The sequence below is a fragment of the Amblyomma mixtum genome, chromosome 8, assembly GCF_055824585.1.
Source record: "Amblyomma mixtum isolate Tamu chromosome 8, ASM5582458v1, whole genome shotgun sequence".
Classification (NCBI taxonomy): domain Eukaryota; kingdom Metazoa; phylum Arthropoda; class Arachnida; order Ixodida; family Ixodidae; genus Amblyomma; species Amblyomma mixtum.
Genome location: NC_143019.1, coordinates 147,195,467 through 147,214,966, shown reverse-complemented (window position 1 = coordinate 147,214,966; position 19,500 = coordinate 147,195,467). Strand labels below are relative to the sequence as shown.

The following is a 19,500-nucleotide window of genomic DNA, read 5'->3' as shown; positions in this document are numbered from 1 at the left end:
TCTGTGTCTGCGTTTTGTTATTTCGGCTGTTCCCACCAAGAAGTATGAACCAACTAGCTCAGTTTTCTACTCTTTTAAGGATTCCAAGAGTTAAGCAAGCATAGCAGAAGAGCAATTTGCTGGGCTAGTTGGTGCTGTTGCATCGTGGTGGAGCAGCGCAAAGGACGGGCCACAAGAACAAGACGTACCGCCTGTGTACGTCCTTCCTTGTTTCTTGTGTCCCGTCCTTTGCGCTGCTCCACCACGATGCATAGCAGGGGGCTGCAGAAAGGGTAGAAAGTTAAGTGGGTGGAGGAGATTAGCCCTTTAGCCATCAATCTAACTCCCGAAAACTGTACCAAAATCGCCAATTTTCTCTTAAGTTGTCATAAATTTTTCGATGCAATTTTGATTCTGAAATTATAGTAAATTATTGATTTCTGGTTAGAATTAGCACAAAAACTAAAAAATAAAAGCTGTTGTTGAGGGTGGCTTTCCCTCAATGTAAACCGTGGTACTGACGTTCGATTTATTTGATGCAAAACACGCTGAAAAGATGTAGCAGCTTGATAATTGCAGATGTAGAAGATCCACTCAGTAGGTGAGGCCAAATCTTGCGTGCACGTTTGGGTGGAAGACATTGCGTGCATGCCAACTCACAAGCAGGAGGCTCCTGTTCTGGCACACACACACAAGGAAGGCAGCGCTGTGCTTCCACAGAGTTGAAGTGCATGAGCGAGTGGTTCCTGGTCTCCCTCCAGCACATCTCGGATGGAGTGTGCCCTACCCTTGCCATACAAATTATCAAAACACTGACTGAGCCAGAGGCTGGAGTGGGGCTCAGAAACAAAATACATGGTGACAATGACTAGAGCACAAAATCACGGCAACAGGCCAAGATACAATGAGGAGAAAATAATGTGCATTTTACAGCAGAATGAATGAAAATCTCTCACGAGCAACACGGTACAACAAAGAAAGCGAAAGCGATCGCCACATAGGTCAAATAAGGCATGTTCTGAATGCTTTATTTCTGGGGGTGTAGCATTCCAAACTTTGGCTCCTGAAAACTGCACCAACCTTGCGCTGTAGGCGTTATTATTCAGTGGCAGATTAAAGTTACTATGTGTGAGGTTTCTTATGAGTCGAGAAGAGCGAAACAGGCAGGCATTAAAAGGTTGATTATATTTTAATATGTTGTTTACACACACCGCTATCTTTAAAGTTCGCAAAAGGTCAAAAGAAATTACTTGGCTCGGTATACTTGCTTTGTGTCATAATTTGGATAGCCCATTTTTGTAATCGCTGGATGGGATCAAGGTAAGTGTTGTGTGTCAAAACCCCATGATTCTACCCCAGTTAATGCCTGTTGATAAGGGCAAAAAGGAGGGTACATAGTGTATGTGGGTTAAAACAATTGCGGGCCTGTAATAAGGCATAACAGCCAGAAGCCGGCTTCGAACAGATGGTGCTCCATCAGTGAAGATGTTCATCTAGAATGAAACCAAGATACCGAAATGAGTGTTTGTTCAAGTGATTGGTCGTTAATGAAAATGTTAATTTAGTTGCTGTCGGTGAATTTTTCTCGTGAACTAAATACTATATATTCAGTTTTGCTTGAATTAATCATTAGCTTGTTGATAAAAAAAGCCAGCGTGAAATTTTTTCAATTCAGTGTTTGTTTTTGCTTCGAAATCCTCGTGGTTGTCAGCTGTAATTATGATCGCGGTGTCATCTGCATACATTAAAATATCAGAGCAACTTAGGACCTTTGGCAAATCATTCAAGTGTAAAGAAAATAGCATGGGCCCTAAAACGGATCCTTGGGGAACCCCGGTCTGTAAATATTGAAGTGGTGACATAATGTTATTGATAACTACAGCTTGTTGACGTCTTTTGATGTAACTGGAAAGTAAGCTGTAGACTTCACCGCAGAGTACATAGTGGTTTAATTTGTTGAGCGTAATAGCGGGATCCACGGTATCAAACGCTTTCTTTAAATCCACAAATACAATGGTGACCAGCTTGCTTTCATGCAATGCTGTATTAACTAATTGAGTCAAAGTGAGGACTGCAGATGCCTTTGAATCTCATCGTGGTCTGCTGGTTTCCATGTAGAAGCCCGATCGGTACAGTACGCTACTGCGTAACGGTCCGTCTCTGATGCGATTAGGTCAGTGATTCAGAAAATACATGGAACCAGCCGAGAATCTCGTCAGGGGGGGCAGTGGAGAGGAGGAGGCACTGCCACAGACTCAGTCGTCTGAAGCAGTATCCAACTCGAACACAGTCACTGTCTGACACAAATTTCATCTCGTCAGCAACTCTGTTTTCTGTATTACTCCAAGAGGCAGCTCTTTTTTTCCCAGCATCACCGCCACTGGCATTGGAAGTTTATTTCCATTTCAGTAAGAAACGAGGGACCCGAGACGAAAAGTGAACGTTAATTCACCTGACGGCGCTCGGGCCCCATTCATGTGAAGCACCATTATGAAAAGGCAGTTTCGCCCTCTGGGGATGACCTAAGCAACAGACGACCGTAACGCATCTGTGGTGGCGGAAAGAGCAGAAAATCGGGTCGGATGAATGTTGCTGCTATTGGTACAAACTCGCATGACGGGCAGCACAGCTCGGGGTTAAAGGGGTAAGAAGTTTGTGGGGATACGGTGGCTGCAGCTGCCAATCATTGAACATGTTCAAAGTCCTTTCACACAAATGACAGGGCAAGCTCTGTACAAATTTATTGCTCTGTTGTATGAGCCTGCTTAGACTGTGGTTGCATTGTCTATGGTTCAGCAAGACCGTCTTACTTGAAACAACTAGACAAAGTACACAATTTCGGCTTGCGTTTTTCAACTGGTGCATACAGGACGTCGCCCATAAACAATCTGTGTGTAGAAACCATGGAACCAATACTTGCAGACAGAAGAAACATGCTCACGTGCTCATAGATTCTAAAAAAACATTCTCTACCAAAACGTGTCTGTTACCCTATATTTACAAAGTGCCCATCTAGAACACTGTTTACCAACAAACCTCAGACTACCAGACCATTGCTCTTACGATTCGAAGAGGTGTTCCAGAATCTCAGTGCATTACCTGGCATAGCTCAAAGAGACCCACTACCTCTGTGATACAATTTTCCTGCAATGTGCGATTTCACTCTTGCACGGTTCTATAAAACAAATTCCACAGCAGCATATAATTCAAGAATTTCTTACACTCGAGGAAAAGTACAGTATACGGACTTTTAACTGATGGTTCAAAAACGGATGTTTATGTAGGTACGAAGCACAGTGATGCGAGAGAATTCAGAGGAAGCAGTAAGACTTCCACAGCGCGCATCCATCTTCACTGCAGAATGTTGCGCAGTCTGTGTGGCCATGGAAAAAAATAGTAAACGAGAACCTCGCAAACAGTATTATTGACAGACTCCTTAGGTCTTCACCCTAGACTCCACAGCTCTCCAATGCAATGACTCCTACACTTGGTGATGATGATGATAGTAACAGCCACAGCTCAAGGACAAAACATAGAAAACTCTGCTGGGTCCCGAGTCATGTCAGAATAAAAGTCAACGAGAGAGCAGATTTGTGTGCTGCTCAAGCTCGTGCCAGGAAATGAAAAAAGTAAATGTACTCTTTAAAGAGGATTGCATGAACTTAGCACAACGAAAATTAAGGAAAAAGTGGCGGTCGGCTTTGGAAAAGTTGATATACCCTTTAATGGTTGCATGAAATTAGTAGGAAGGAAACAAAGGAAAAAATGGCAGTCGGCTTGGAACAGTGAAGTAAATAATAAAATACACTTGGTAAAACCGGTTTTAGGTGAATTTAAGTTGTGTGTGCACCAGGAATGTTTCAAGGAAGAAGTGATCCTATGCTGTCTCTGAATAGGCCACACGCACCTTACGCACAACTTCCTGCTAACAAAACAAGACAAACCTGTTTGAAAAGAATGCTTGAAAAGAAGAACCTGTTTGAAGGAGATGAACTTGCGGTTAACAACATTTTATTCTCTTGGGCGAAACCGGAAAAACTAAGAAAAAATTACTTCATTCAGTTTTATCCAATGCTGCTTTTCATCCAACGCTGCTTTCAGGAGACAATACAATCGTTGACACGTCTTGTGTTTTTAGCTTCTTCAGAGAAGCAGGATCCCTTGAGAAGCTCTAAATTCTCAACACCTGCTTCTCTGATTTTTTGGAAGACCTCCTCTCAGTTTCTCATTCCTGAGAAGATGGCTGAGGTTTTTATTTGCTTTGTTGGGAGATCCTTGCTGTGCCATGGATGGCTGCTGAGGTTACCCAACCCTCTTTGCCATATTCACTCGAATGTAACGCGAGGGTCGACTTCTCGGACGTGAAAAGGGGAAAAAAACACGATTTTAACGCGAGGGTAGACTGCGGGCGTGTGACAAAAAAATCGAAAGAACCCAGATGTGACGCGAGGAACCGACATCGCATAGTTCTGAAAGTCAAGTATTGAAACACATTCCAAGCGGGCATTCCTATGCATCCTCACGGCCGTTGTCACTGTCATCGCAGCTAGACTCTTCTTGGTTACTGGCTGCTGTCCACAGCAGGTCATCCTCGCTTCTGTCTAGAGCGTTTGAAAGTGAGCATGTCTTGAATGCGCGGTAGAGCAAATCATGACAGCCTGTAGCAGGCTGCTGAAACGCACTTGGGCATACCTGCAAGTGTTGTGGTTGATCCGCTTTCAGTCCATTCCCAGTATAACTGTCGCAAGCGATCCTTGAAAGGCTTGTTCAAGCAAAGTCCAGAGGCCTAGGAGTGGAGGTCATGCCGCCCGGTATTACAACCAGATGCGTTCGGTCACGCTGTAGCTTTTGTTTCACGCCGGGGTTCAGGTGACCTCAAAGAGAATCCCGAGCCAACAATATTGCTTCCGGATGCAGCAATGCACCGGGCCTTCGGTCCCGTCCAGTCTATGACCAGATTCGAGTCTGTCCAGCCTTTTTCATGACAGCGCACGATAACATCTTTTGGGAAGGTTTCCTTCGCGATCGTCTTCCGGTCGTGCATCGATGGGAAAACCTGGCCCTTCGCATAAACTTCTACACCCAGCCTCGTGATGCTTTGAACTAGTTCTGGGTCAAACCCGTGTCATGCTCAAGCTCCCGTGCTTTGCACTGAAGCATTTCAATTTGCTTACTCCAAGTAGTCGGGAACGTTGCTCGCTTATAAAATCTGCAAGGCGACGCTCCAACTCCGGGAAGCAGCCTTTCTTGCAGTCAAACTATTCCTCGCGATGTTTCCTCCATCTCCTGATCATTGACGTCCAGGCGTCTTGCAGTCGCTGAATTTCCGAATTTCTCAGCAAGCAGAACAGCGTTGCATTTGAAGCCAGCTGCTCACTGAATGCACGCCATTCCGCTTGAAGACACGCTCGACCGTTTGGTGGTTGAGCACTCTTTCTTTCCGCATACCATCCATAGAATAAGCTGCCTCATGCTGTTGTTGAATGTCGGTCTGAGAATGCTTTTCGTGCACTGTTGTTGAGCCTGAGGCATGCGTGAATGCACACTTATACTTTATCACCTTTTCTCTGTTTTGCATTGGTGCCACCAGTAAACCTGACAGATGTGTTCACACAGTTGTTGCCACTACTTTCTTTCTATTTTTTTCTTTATTGCAATGCATCACCGGCTGGGTAGCCCGTGTTGTTTGTTTGACATGTATGTACGTATGTATCCCCCCCCCTGCAATTATGCTGTCAGTTGAACCCTTAGGAGGCAGTGTCATTCACAACATCGAAAAAGTCACAACACAAGGCTCTGCTGGGTCCTGAGCCACGTCGGCATAGAGGGTAACGAGAGTGCTGACTCAGCTGCTGTACGAGCTCTAGGGGGGGTGAAATCAGAAATGTGAACGCACCTTACAAATGTAGACCACATGAAGTTGGTACGTAGTAAATTGAAGAACAAATAGCAGAAAGAGTGCGATAATGAACTGAACAACAAACCACACTTCATAAAGCCCACTTTTGGGGGAATGGAAGCCATGCAGACACCAGCAACGTTTCAGTGAAGCAATCTTATGTCGCCTTCGCCTAGGACTCATGACTGACGGAACAAGACAAACCTGTTTGTGAATGACGAGCTCACTCTAAACCATGTTTTATTCGCATGCTCGAAGCTCAAAAACCGAAGAAAGAAGTACTTTACTCAATTTTATAATGAATGCATTCTCTTTCGCCCGGCATAAGTGATAATGCAGTTGTTGACGTGTCTTATGTTTTTAGCTTGCTAAGAGAAGCAGGTTTTTTAAAAAAATTGCGAGTTCTTGTTCCGTGCTTCACTTGATTTTACTATAATGTGCCTCAGCCACTTCCTCACTCCCAAGCAGAAGAAGACTGAGGTGTTTATTTGATTGGTTGGGAGCCTTGTCTGTTGAGGTTGCCAGAGTAGTGAACAGCACAAGCACTACAGAAGCAGACATGAAAGGGGAACACAGGCCTTCTACACCACTGATGATTTTTCAAATTTCGGTAAAACTGTGGAAGACTTTCCTATACCCTGAGCTTGGCAAGGCATGGTGGCCTCAGTTGCCTGTGTGCCATGAAACCCAACACAGCGCAAAGCTTTGCTGATTCATGGCCCCTCTCTGCAAGTGCGTTTTTTCTTTCTGTTTGTATTCCAGCGTGAGACAGAGCAGCTGCGTGTGTTATATGGGGCATGTCTGAAAACTGAAGCAGCTGGTCGTGATGGCCTCCAGGAGGGACAGACAACAGGGCCTGCAGTGGTCTGAACTGATCCCTCCTCCGCCCCACCCATATCCCCTGTTGGGAACCAGCTCTGAGAGTGAGGGCACAGAACAGACATCAGGTTTGCAAGCAGCGTAGGAACGGCATGGTTGTTTCTTGAGAGGAGGTGTAAAGCATATCTCTTGGGTGCTGCTTGAGAGTGTCAGCGGGTGGCTCAGCAGCCTGTGCATTCGTGTGCTGCAGCGTACTACCGGGTTGGGGCGCTGTTTGGTGACAACGCGGTGCGCTCCTACGACCTGAAGACCTGGGGCATCCAGGACTGATGGGGGCGGAGGGGCAGCGCCTCCTCCACGAGTTCACCTGCACCAAGCAGCAGCTGGAGCAGCTGCTCAGCTCGGGCACCGTCCAGCAGCTGGAGGGGAAGCTGCAGGAGCTTCAGGTGAGACTTCTTCACTCACCTGTCTGTATCAGTCTAGTTTGCATCCCTGGTCAGAGTGAGTGCATCCTGCGGTGCAGAGAGAGGCTGTGGTGTGGAGGGAGCCGCTCCTCCTCCACTGTGGGACTTTGTTCAGAGGAGGGATTTCTCTCACCAGGTGGCTGCACCCTCCCCATTCTTTCAGCAGATTTATAAAAGTATCTGTGGGGACCCCAGATTTTTGACCCTTGTTTCAGCGTTGTCCTGTCTTCGACAACTTATTGAAGGACGGTCCCTTGTGGTCATCCCTGCATGGCTCTGATAAAGGAACTCAATTCTGCTTCAGGGAAGAGCAGAAGGGTTAAGAACTGCGCTTTAGCATGGCTCGAAGAAGACTTCTAAGCCCGGCTATGAGTGTCGAAAATGTGGCAGCGTTGGAGGGAGCTTTTTTCTCTGAACAAACCGCACCTTTTCAAACCATCGTGTTGGACAGGCATTATGTTGTTTCGGGGTTTCTTCAGGAGCACCTCTTCAACCTAGAACTTGGAAGATCCCAATTTTGGTGCCTATACCTACAGTACTTGGAGGATGGTACCCTGGGCGGATGCTATGCATTCAGCATTGATGTTGAAGACCTGTTCTATGCAACACTCCAATCAGAATGTATGATTGCGGTTAGGGACACACCGCATGATGGAAGTTTATTCTGCAGTGTGGTATTTCTGTGGAGTCGTAACGGCTGCAGGTATCACTCGCTTACTGCAAAGGAGTGGGCTGCCACTGTCGGAATGTGCATTAGGGCAGTGGCAATTGACACTTTGGCCATACCACTGGGCGAACAACATGGTGGCACTTGCAGCCAATCTGAGACCATCTTTCGACCACTCATGTCGACCCAGTTAGGAGCGGTAGGTAAACAATAAGCATCCCACGTGGAAGAGAGAGTGCGACTATGGCTTCATTTAACTATTTTGATATATTTCACAAAGATCAAACCGCAGTGTTCTTACCACTCCTAACTGTGTTGCACGTTTTTTGGCCTGTCACCATCCCCACTAGAAAGGATTTGGGTATGCACTAATGCCACGCATGCTTATTCCACGCTGTAACCACAGTAGTGTATTTTGCAATGCTTTCACCAGCGAGAGAGTTGTCCCTGTGCGCATCCCCCAGTAATAAGTTTGTTTCCCCCACTGCCGCCTCTCCCCTGTGGTGGGCTGGCATTGCTGGCTCCTCTCCCTTTCATGGTGGGTCATGGCTGGAGTTCCACCAAGGGCTGCCCAATACAGTTTTCCTGGACATGCCCTAAGTTCTTGGGGGAAAAAAATAATTGAATATTGGGAAAGTGTGAGGTACAGTAATGGAAATATTCAAGGTCCATCCTTTCTTATATGTAGCAAAATCTTACATTTTTTCATCGCTCGTATCGAGGTTGACAATGGGAAAAACGTTAATAGCAGAAACGCAAGCCTGTCGATGGGAGATTGCTGTAGTGAAGTCTTCCAGTATATGAAGAAAATGCGTTCGTACACTTTTTCTCATTCAAAAATGCTTTTGTCCGGAATTGTTGGGTGTGAAATGGATGAGAACGAGAGACAGCAAGCCTGGGACTGGGCAGGATGAAGTAAGCTTTTTTCTGTTTAAGGCAGAAAGCTGGGCTAGTTGGTGTTTGGATTGAGAGGACATAGTAGTAGCGCTAAAAAACAGGGACGACAGGGTAGGGAAAGACAACACAGGCGCTAGACATCAACTGACTTTATTCTCGAGAACAACAACGAATTTATAGGCGACAATCAGGAGCATACAAAATCAACAATTGAATCGCATGCGTGATGGCACTTCCCGATACAAGAACCTCAGTTCTTTAGTGCACAGATAAACATTTGGTTTGCTCACGCACGTTTGCCTTTGCAAGTGAATGAGAAAGGCTTCCAATACTTCCCGCTCCTTCTGATCTGCACCGATATATATCACACGTGTCTGCACAAACAAAGGGGTACATTTTTTGTCATCAGGCTTACATCGTTTGCAATGTGCCGCCAAGTGTCCAGGGCCTGATATCGCAGCTGCCAAATTGTTATGCTCCATGAGGCGAACATTGATGCAACGGCCAGTTTGGCCGATGTAGCACTTTCCGCAAGATAGCGGAATCCGATAGACCACATTGGTCCTGCAGGCCATAAACGGCTTCCCATGTTTGATGGGGCATGGCAGTTTTCTGTTGCAGTCATCATTCACCACTCTGCAAAGTTTCCAGAGTTTGTTGGGTGCAGTAAGCACTACCCTGATATTGCCTTTTGAGGCCACCTTTTTTAGGCGGTGCGTAAACTGGTGGCAGTGCCACGCATCTAGCCTGTTCGTGAGCTTGTCGCTCAGTCGTCAGCTTATGGTCCCCAGCTTTAATCTTGTATATCAGACTCTTGGCAACCGATGCCACCAGTTCCACAGGAAAACCTGCCTTAGCCAAGCGACCCGCCTGCTTTTCAATGCCCTCAAGCATCGTGTGCGGGCAAGACTTTTCTAAAGCTGCAAGAAGGCATGTCTTAGCAATGCCTCTTTTTATCAATTTGGAGTGGGCTGAATCAAAATTCAAAATTGCTTTTTTGGACCTTGGCTGGTACATGTGCTGAACAAGTTTGGTATGTTGCACGTGTGATATTATTTCTGACCAGTTTTCGTTGTAATTCACTAAGCATGCAGTTTTTAGTAAAGCTCGCGCTAACGAAACCCATTTTTTTTTTGCCAGTCTGTCAGGGAAAGCAAAAAATTATTTTCGGGACTGACATCAACAGTTGGCGGCGTAGCAGACCTGCGTGTGAGGCAAGGTCAGTGATCGCATCATTGTTCCGACGGGTGACGCCCGGCGCAATTTTCGAAGTTACTTTACTACATCTAAAAAATCTATAAAAATAAAAGTTGTCAAAATGTTTGTTTGCATATGAATGAGCGTTTGCATATGAGCGATGGCTCTGCAAATAAATTGTTTTGGGGATGCGCGTGCGCTGTAATTGGCATTAAAATAAATATGCTAACCGCTTATCTTAGTGGTAGGGATAGACCGAACTAGAGCATTTTTTGTTTTAGCCATAAGCAAGCAGCTGGTATTTCGTTTTTCTCTTCAGTCTCGCATATCACCTTAAGGCCACTTTATTTTATGTTCAAATAAAGATTATTTTCGTTATGTATTTTGTGAAAATTACTGTGCCAAAAAAAAAGGTATTTGTCTTGAATTCCACATCCCAGATGGTCTTGTCGTTTACTTGTGACACACTTTTTTCGCCGTTACAGTAACAGCTTTTCTTCACAGTAACAGCTTTTCTGTCAACAGTCTGCTCCACGGAATGGACCTGATCCATTAGCAGTTCTTTTTTCAAGTTTGCGCTGCGAAAAAAAAAAGTTCACTGTCGGCTATTTCTTTGAACCTACATCTCAGAGTGTACTGTCGCAACAGAAAGAAATGTGAACAGAACGGTGCCTATGCGCTCTGCTGTTGAAATTGATTTTCGTCGTGCTTATACTTGGCTCACAACACAAATACGCTAGAGACACCCGTGATAGAATAATATACCGCTCTAGCATCTTTTTGTTGCCACCCATATACAAGCAACACTTGTTGTTGGGCTAGTTGGTAATACATGCTTCTGAAGGAACCAGCGTGAAAAACAAGAAGCAGGTTCCTTCAGAAGCAGATACAAGCGCATGGAAGATAAATTCCAACTGCACAATGCGTGGGTGCCGTGCTGTTCGCATTTTTTTCTATCACCTCTGTACTCGAGAAGAGGTGAAATACGGGCTGGTTGGTCCATGCTTGAAGAATTGGATAAGACAGCGCAACGGAAGATGAGACAAGAGAGGGACAAGCACCAGCGCTGGTGTTTGTCCTTCTCACGTCTTATCCAACACCTCTGTACATTTTCCTAATCATCTGAAGCTCGTCAGCGTTCAAGCACGAGGGAACAAGCACATGACTGCGCCAACAGGCTTGCAGGCAGGCCAACAGGTGCAAAGCATGTGAAGAACTGGGTTTTTTTTTTTCAAGAGAAAGCGCATTACTCGCGCAGCTGCTCAGATGGGGAGGGGTGACCGGTCGCAGGGGGGCGCTGCAGCGCCCCCCTGCGAAGCTGCGGTTCCCTATTTCTAACGTCACTGGCGAACTCATCCTCAATGGGAATTGATGGCGTAAATAAAGTACGCAAGAACAACATTAGTAGCAACATTTTGTCACTTATATTTCAGCAGTCGCTATCCTCTGGTTCTATTCCCGCAGATTGGAAGGTCGGCAAGGTTGTTCCTGTTTTCGAAACCGATCATGTCCAATCAACTACCTGTCACAAGTGTTTGGTCTGAAATCATGGTGCATGTGAGCCAATTTTCTGTCATGCGTCAACTTCTTCCACTCGAATCAGCATGGCTTCCGTCACTCATGTGCAATGCAGCTCGCTTTTTATCTTCATGAAATGTTCACCTTTTGACGCTCTCTCTTTGAAAAAGCTGTTGACAAAGTTCCCCATTGTCGCTTACTGGTAAATATTTCGTGCCGTAACTTAGACCCGTGTGTGTTCAACTGGATGCATGAGTTTCTAACCAGTCGTCTGCCAAATCTTGCCTGGTGCTCGGCTTCCTAGGGTTGCATTGCTCGGGACAGGACAAAGACATGCAGAAAAACATTTGTTCATTCATCCGCCTTTTTCAGCGTCTTGTCGGGTGTTCCTCTACTAGGAACCCTTCCCAATCCATATTAATGACCTGCACATTGTGTTCAGCATCCAGCCTTTCGCTGATGACTGCGTAGTGCACCGCCCTGTAATAACCGGTCTGACATTAGCACTCTCTAGAACGACCTCCGATACCTGGCTTATGAAAATAAATGTTAGCAAAACTTTTTTGCTGTCTTTTCACCGCTGTCGTAAGTACAGTTGAACCTTGTTATAACGAAGTAGCATCAGGACTGCAAATTAGTTTGTTATACTCAACATTTGTTGTAACAGTAGACATAAAATATACTCGATATTCATTGTAACAGTGGACATAAATCTGCCTCTGACAAATCTGCAGTTTGGCTCACACAAATATTCTAGACACTAAAATGCATTATTTTTGGCATCGAACCCACTATAAATGAGGTAATCCGTACCTGTCTCCCTGTGGCATTTCAATCAAAATAGACCGGAATGTGGGAAGGTCGAATTGCAACAGAACAAAGTTTGTTGGACAAAGCAGGTCTGTGTTTGAAGAATGATATTATCTTCGTGTGGTGGCTGTGGCCACAGCACTGAGCAGAATGAAGTTTTCCACAGTGTCCACACTCAGGAGGGCCTTTTCTGCTTCCCTCCTCAGTGGCTCATCACCTTGGCTCTCACTGCTGCTGTTACCCTGGGGCAACACAACACGATCCACAATTTCTTGATTTGTCAGCTCGGGCACCACAGCCAAAGTTCTCATCGGCCAAAACGAAATTGTCAAATGTGATCGATCCCAAGTTTTGTTCGGCTCTACCAGCTCTTTGGGCTAAACTTGGTCTTCGGCGGCAGGTAAAAGAAAACTGGCATCCGCGAAATAGTTCCTTACTGTGGACTGCCTCACCTCATTCCACGACCCGTCCAACATTTCGTCTTGATGTTGGTCTGTGTCGATTGATATTGAAAACCAGTTGCAACACCTAATGCTTCTGGTAACTGCACTTGAGCGAGCAGATAATGCCCTTGTCCAAAGGCTGCAGAGCAGAAGTTGCATTTGGTGGCAGAAACACCAAGCGAGTGGTTGTCCTAAGAGCAACAGGGCCTTCCTGTGCTGCCTCTCCTGTTCGAACACTTGGAGCCAGGTCTCGAAAAGCTTGGACATCATCCACGCTTTTTTGGTGTACTCAGCCTGCCAATTCCGGATGCCTTTCAGGCACCTTGGACGTGCAGACTTGCCGATGACCGTGAGCCGCCTTGTGTCAGAGCCGTTCGTGTTCCCTTCTCTTCGCCAGACGTGTGGCACGCGATTTTGTGCCTGTCTTTAAAACGTTGCAGCTGCTTGCATGGAATGCCTCAGGCCAGGCTGTTGGCCTATGCTCCCGATACTGGCAAGTTTCGCCTGTCCATGAAAGCAAAGCCGTCGCATCCTCGGTGCAGCAAAAATGGTGGATAAGGTACGCTGAATGCCATCCTTTTTGCCACTGCGCTCAGTATCTTCCTCTTCGTTGCCATTTCGAGCGCTGCCTTTCTTCACCACTGGACAAGTCCCTTTGACATCACTCGAGCCTTCAGAGTTTTCGCGCCTTTTTCTTCTTTAAACTAAACCACTACCACAGTGGTCTTGGACGGTGTCTAAGTACCAATGTTGGGTTTGTCATGACAGTGACATGTCCTTGCATCTGCATGAATGCATTGGAGGAAAGTGATGACAATACTTTTAGCAGCATGGGATTGAGTAAGTTCCTCATGGAATGGGCCCCAAGTACAGGTCTGCCCTGCGGAAGAAGGATCGAAAAGGGAGTGGCCATTATTAGTCCCTTTTGAACTGAGGAGGCACAGGACTAGCTTCGTCTAGCCAGAGGCGTGGCCGATCTGTGGACATGCCTGTGTGTGGTGCGCTGTCTGCACGGCACACAACTTTCTTCTGAAGGAGGCTTTAGAAACCAGTGCAGTGATCTCGCTTGAGGCCGGTGTGTACGGAGACCACGTGCACATCTGCATGGGCATAGGGGGCACAAACAGGGCACCCAGTTTAGTCGCTGGATAACGTATATCCAGATGGTGGGCCACGGACTGGTCCACAGACCAGTCGCGGGGTCGACCGCTGTTCAGTGACGGCATCCACACAACGGACCAGAGGGGCAGGTGACCAGGCGGGCCAAGTGAAAAGCTCCGTGATCGGCTTGCAGCAGCGGTCTTCTCATGGCGCGTTCACGCTTCGGCATTCGGCGGCGAGGGCAGGTGGAATTTCCGCCAAGAGATTCCGCCAAATACCCAGTGACTGGTCTGGGTCTGATTTCTGCCCAGTGAGGAGGAAGCTGCATTCCCAGGGAGATAAACATGGCGGTGCGCTTCAAAGCAGGACCACTCGCTTCAGACTCGACTCGTTGTTGTTACTGCCTTTTTTATTGCCTTCACTGGCCGTAAATGGGGAACAGGTCTTTCACTTGGTCTCATCTCACCTATATGAAAACTTATAAGTGAAACATTTGCTTTATTTTTTATTTAGAGTGATGATTCTGCTGCTTTTAGGCTATGGGGTCACTCTGCGTCCAGCCGGCCGGGAAGGCGAGCTTCCGTGCTGGCTATGCGCGGCGTTTTCTTGTACACGAGTCGTGTCCCCAACCCGTGGCGCAGACTCGCAGCCACGGCAGGTTTGGACGAAATAGGCAACGGCAGAGCACGCTAGGAAACAGTTTATTAACCAGGTGCAAGGCAGAGCACACTGCGGAAGAATGTTCTATCCGATAAAATAGAAGTTTAGCAGCTCACCAAGCCGCCGTCGACTGCCGTTGGGTCGTCCGGGAGGTTGCGGGCAGGCAGGGGTCCGTAGGGGCAGCTCGCAGGAGGTCAGCGGCAAGAGGTAGAGTTCCCGCCTCTATTTAACCCCATCCGGCATTGCTAGCTAGAGGCAACCGGTTTCCCACAAGCTGAAAGCATGCGCCTCTTCCCTCAGGCGCCAGTGGGTTGCCATGACGCCATGTTGGGAACGGGGAGAGTAGCCAGAGTGCCTTCTCTCCACATTCCCAGTGACACGTGTGCTTGTCTTGTGACTCCAGCACGGGGGTGATAAAGGATACCAGTGTATCCCGCAAGGCTAAGAGGAGCGTAGGTTTGCTCATAGAAATGATTCCCGTCCTAACAACCAGATGGCGTCACTAGGCTGAGCTTATCAATAACTATTTGCATGCACTGAACTAAACGTGGGAATTGCGAGAAAGGGTGTAATGTCCCGCAAAATACCTGCATTTAGCGGTACGTAGACAGCGTCAATTTATGTTCTTTTTTAACCATATCTGTGTTCGCTGTGAGCGGCAATGTGGCGGCCAGGAAGTGTATACAGTGGTGGTGGATTTCACTCGCTTTCATGCCCTAGTGTAAATGAGGCATGAAGCTGTACTGAAGCTAAAAAGTAAAACATAGCGTCGTCTGACCATGTTGACAGTGCACACAAGACTACTTTTGCGGGTGTCACCTTGGCGCACAGAATAATAGCAGTGATGGTTCAACTGCCTAAAAAGACCAGTGTGATGTGGTTGCCAGACTTGAAGTGTGCAAGTAGGATAAAAAGTTCGTGGGCCACTGCCAGAAAAAAATGTCCTCACATTTCTCGCACAATTTGGTCTAATGACCATGCGCATACCTGGTAGACCAGAAGCTAGACCCTACGTGACCTCTTGTCCGCAATCCAAAACAGGTTCGTGATCCGTCGTCTGGATACACCTATAAGGTTTGTAGTGACTCTAACCTAATTATTGTAACGTTCTATTTCTTTCTAGAGTCATCATAACTTAAGCTAAAACCCTCTTCGTTAGCCTCCACGGTTCCTGAGTATATGAGAAGTAAATTCGAACCGTACGTCCAACCAATCAAAAAGGGTGCACCCATTGTGGCTGCCACCTATATCCACTGCTGAAAATAGCCACGTTTCTCCACCATTGTCGCAAAACAGTGATTTCTGGAGCAGATTAAAACATAAAACATGCATGCTTGGACTAACGAGCGTGTGCCTCTTGGTGCACACAGAAGAGGAGGTGCACAGGGACTTCTTTGGAAAGGCTGCCAGGTGTGCTAGCCTGGCACTTGGTAAAGGATTTCTCAGTTCGTTGGTCTGCATTGCTGGCAATGGAGGCAGCATTGATTTTTTAAATCATCCAGTAAATGTTTCCTTGAAAGCCAGCGCCTTTTCTGTCTTGATGGAGTTCTTGAGCCATGCTCATCTGCCTCATCACAGGGATGAGTTATGACGCACGGCTGCAGAGACTGTCCTGGCCATGGCATTTGAGTGTCTGAATTAATTTGGAGCCCCCCTCCGTTCTGGTGTCCCCCGTGCTGCTTCTGAAACCCCAGTGCCTGTCTTCTGTGTTGCAGTCCCTCATGACAGAGGTGGCCGGGCACCTGCCTTCAGCCAGTCTGCGCTGGGTCCAGCAGCAGTTTGTGCAACTGCGGACGCAGGTGTGCGAGGCACGGGAACGGCTCCAGCCGCGACGACGCTTCGTGTTCCAGGCGGCACGGGAAGCCCCGACCACGTTGGCTTCGCAACCAGCAGGGGGGTGAGTGGCAGTGGGGAGAGTTTGGGAAGCAGCAGCTATCGATATCTGCAGGACTGATGCCTTGTGTGACGGTGCGCCGGCTCCTGGCAGCTGCTCCTGGTCGCGAAGGGCCAGAGCCCTTTTTGGACTCTGCTGCGCCTTTGCCCCGCCTTGCATTGCAGCCTACCTATTCTGCAGCTGCGCGCAAGCACCTTCAGGCCTCTTTAGGAAAGAGCGATTGCATTCCTGGTCTTTGCTGTTTTACGATTGTTTTATTCCAGAACGCTGTTCATTAGTACTAGGTTCAAGTGACTCGAAATGTTTGAAGATTATCCTACAGGATTAATGTGCCTTTGGTAGTGCAGGTGGTGCTATGCATCTGCCGGGTAGTCTCTTGCATGCCATTGCTGTTTGACAGGAAGGGCTGTTCTGGCACTCTATTCGGTTCAGTCTGCTTAGCACAAGAAGGTCCTGCCGCATGCATGTGAGGCTAATGTGCAGTGACGACTGGTCAGCAGAGTTGTCCACCAAGGGTGATGTTCTTCCTCTTCTGTGCAGTGATGGTGTGGAGCCAACCTCGTGTGCACCCGGCCCCTGTGCCGCCAAGAGTTCCCCCACCGTGGGCTTCCAAGGCAGGTCCGGGGAGAAGCTGCTGCTGCTGTCGGATGATGTCAGTGGCCGGGACATGGAGCTGGACAGCCTGACGGACTGCGAGGTGACCGTGCACGGCAGCCCCGCTGCCCTGTTTGCCCGGCGGCTGCGCAACTGCCGGCTCCAGTGTGGGCCCGTGGCCAGTGCGGTCTTTGTGGAGAACTGCGAGGGCTGCACCTTCCACGTCGCCTGCCAGCAGCTGCGGGTGCACGACAGCCGCCGGTGCCAGTTCCGGGTGCACATCCAGGCACGCTCCATCATAGAGGACTCGGCCGAGCTGCTCTTTGGGCCGTATGGCTTTGCGTACGATGGGGACGAGGGCCACTGGGCTGCCTCAGGTCTGGACCGGACCGTCAACAACTGGGACCAGGTGGATGACTTCAACTGGCTTAAGCTCGATGAGCCCTCGCCAAACTGGCGACTCGTGCAAGATGTTCACAAATAAAGTTTCTGGAGCAAAGTAGTAAATAAAAGTAACAGCAAACAGCTTCTGTGAGTGCATCCCTTGTTGTGGAAGAAGGCAACTAGTGTGCATGGCTCGCAAATTGCATGTACAGCAGCTGCACCGGGTGAAATATGCTGGAAGGATTTCTCCCTGTGTTGTATTCAGCATGAGGGGACAGTGGCGGCAACATTAGTACTGCAGAGTTTGCAAGAGTGTAGAAAAGTCCCAAGATCTGAGCCTTCTTGCATAGGAGTGCACTAGGAGGCTGCTTTGGAAAGCAAAAGGCGGCAACTTCAGTGTTAAACGTTTTGTGTTCTGAGCCGAGATTGTGGCCAGTTTCAGAGTTGTGCTGGCAGGCTTCGAAGTGCTGCTGGAAGAGCATTTTCAAAGCACATGAAAGCAGGCTACATTGTTCCCTCCTGCAACCCATTCAGAACAGACTTTTGGCCTAAGTAAGTAGAAAACCAGCGAAAAGGACGCGTTCACAAGGAGGAGAAGTACACAGGACAGCGCTGGAATGCGTCCTTGTGAATGCGTCCTTTCTGCTGGTTTTCTACGTACCATGCACCAACTGGCCCAACAAGCTACGCTTCTTCAATTTTGGCCTAAGGTTGTGGGGTTCCAATACTGTCAAACACAAATGTAGCAAGCTCTGATATAGCGAAATATACTTTACATCAAACGCTCGAAACTCCTGGTAGCATTTTGCATGCAAAACATTTTTTTTTTTTATAATGAACTACACATTGGATATATCAAACTCTGAGCGCCCGCAATCGGTCACCAAATGCCCACAACCACACTGCTGTGCCGGCTGTGTTGTGGAGGCAAAGGAGACTCTCTAGGTTTGTTTTACCGCAACTAAGTCAGGTGTGGCAATTTTCAACGATGCAACTGATCAGGTGCTTACGATGAAATACCCAGAGTGGCCGAATACAAATATCTCGGGATATGGCTAAACGAAGGGCATATGTACACGGAACGGCATGAACTGGCTCTTAGGGCAAAAGGGCGAAGAGATGCCGGGATAATGAAACATAGGGCGTTATGGGGGTGCAACAAATATGAAGTACAAAGAGGCATTGGGAAAGGAATCATGGTGCCGGGGCTTACTTTTGGAAATGTGGTTCTGTGCTTAAGGGCAGAAGTCCAGTCGAGATTAGATGTAAATCAGAGAGCTGTTGGAAGATTAGCACTAGGTGCCCACGGCAAAACCACAAACGAGGCAGTACAGGGGAGTATGGGCTGGGCATCGTTCGAAGCACTGGAAGCTCAGAGTAAAATATGACATGAATAACGCCTGAGGAAACTGGACGATAACAGGTTGGCAGCTAATTAGGTACTTAAATACTTATACAGAAAGAGCATTGACTCACAATTGCAGAAATGAACAAGGAAACTAATAAGTAAGCCGGACACGAGGACAGAGAAAGGCATTTAACCACAAGTTAAAAACGCAGATGTTGGATTCAATGGAAAGGAAGCATAGTGTAGAACTATACCGATACTGGAAAAGGCAGATCAGGAAAGAGTTGTTCTATGGTAGCTCAAGAGGCAGTGCCCTACTCTTTGAGGCTAGGTCAGGGTGTCTTAGAACGCACAGCTACAAAAAAAAATTAATGGTGACACACGAGCTGTGTGTGGTAGATCTGTGGAAACAATTGAACACCTCATTCTCAAGTGTGATGGTATCCATCCGGATGTCGATGCAGGCACATTCACTCTTCCTGAGGCCCTAGGGTTTAGAGATGACAATGGTCGTGTAATTAAAACTGCGGGGGAAGTTAGCAAAAAGCGATTGGAGGATTGGTGGCGGAAAAGCAGAGATGTGGCATAAAGTTAGAATAGTAGGAAACCGTAGGCAAAGGTGATGGAGAATCTTAATGAGAATTGCCAACACAGTAAACAACAAAAAATAATAATAAAGAAAAGCTGAGCATGGTGGCAATTGCCACCACCCCGTTTCAAAGGGGATGCTCCTATCCATCCATCCATGCGAGATAGCACAGGAAGGGCTATGAGGGCTCTAGAAATTTCGACCACCTGAGGGGTTCTTTAACGTGCACTGACATCG

General features: G+C 47.5%; 2 protein-coding genes across 9 annotated transcripts in view; one reads left to right on the top strand and one right to left on the bottom strand.

Annotated features, from left to right (window-relative positions):
* Positions 1-17,467, top strand: part of Tbcc (Tubulin-binding cofactor C) — a 38,462-nt gene extending 20,995 nt beyond the window's left edge. For 4 of the 8 annotated variants that reach the window (XM_089555334.1, XM_089555337.1, XM_089555333.1 and 1 more), the window contains 3 exons: positions 6,948-7,143; positions 16,170-16,351; positions 16,889-17,467. In XM_089555334.1, coding sequence (XP_089411460.1) covers positions 7,027-7,143; positions 16,170-16,351; positions 16,889-17,426 — 837 coding nt within the window. In that variant the 5' untranslated portion in view covers positions 6,948-7,026 and the 3' untranslated portion in view covers positions 17,427-17,467. The remainder of the gene's footprint in view (positions 1-6,947; positions 7,144-16,169; positions 16,352-16,888) is intronic. The other 4 variants (XM_089555339.1, XM_089555340.1, XM_089555338.1 and 1 more) reach the window with 1 other exon arrangement.
* Positions 469-19,500, bottom strand: part of LOC149334726 (coiled-coil domain-containing protein 9-like) — a 130,298-nt gene continuing 111,266 nt past the window's right edge. Inside the window, exon 9 of the mRNA XM_089555330.1 lies at positions 469-1,472. Coding sequence (XP_089411456.1) covers positions 1,456-1,472 — 17 coding nt within the window. The 3' untranslated portion in view covers positions 469-1,455. The remainder of the gene's footprint in view (positions 1,473-19,500) is intronic.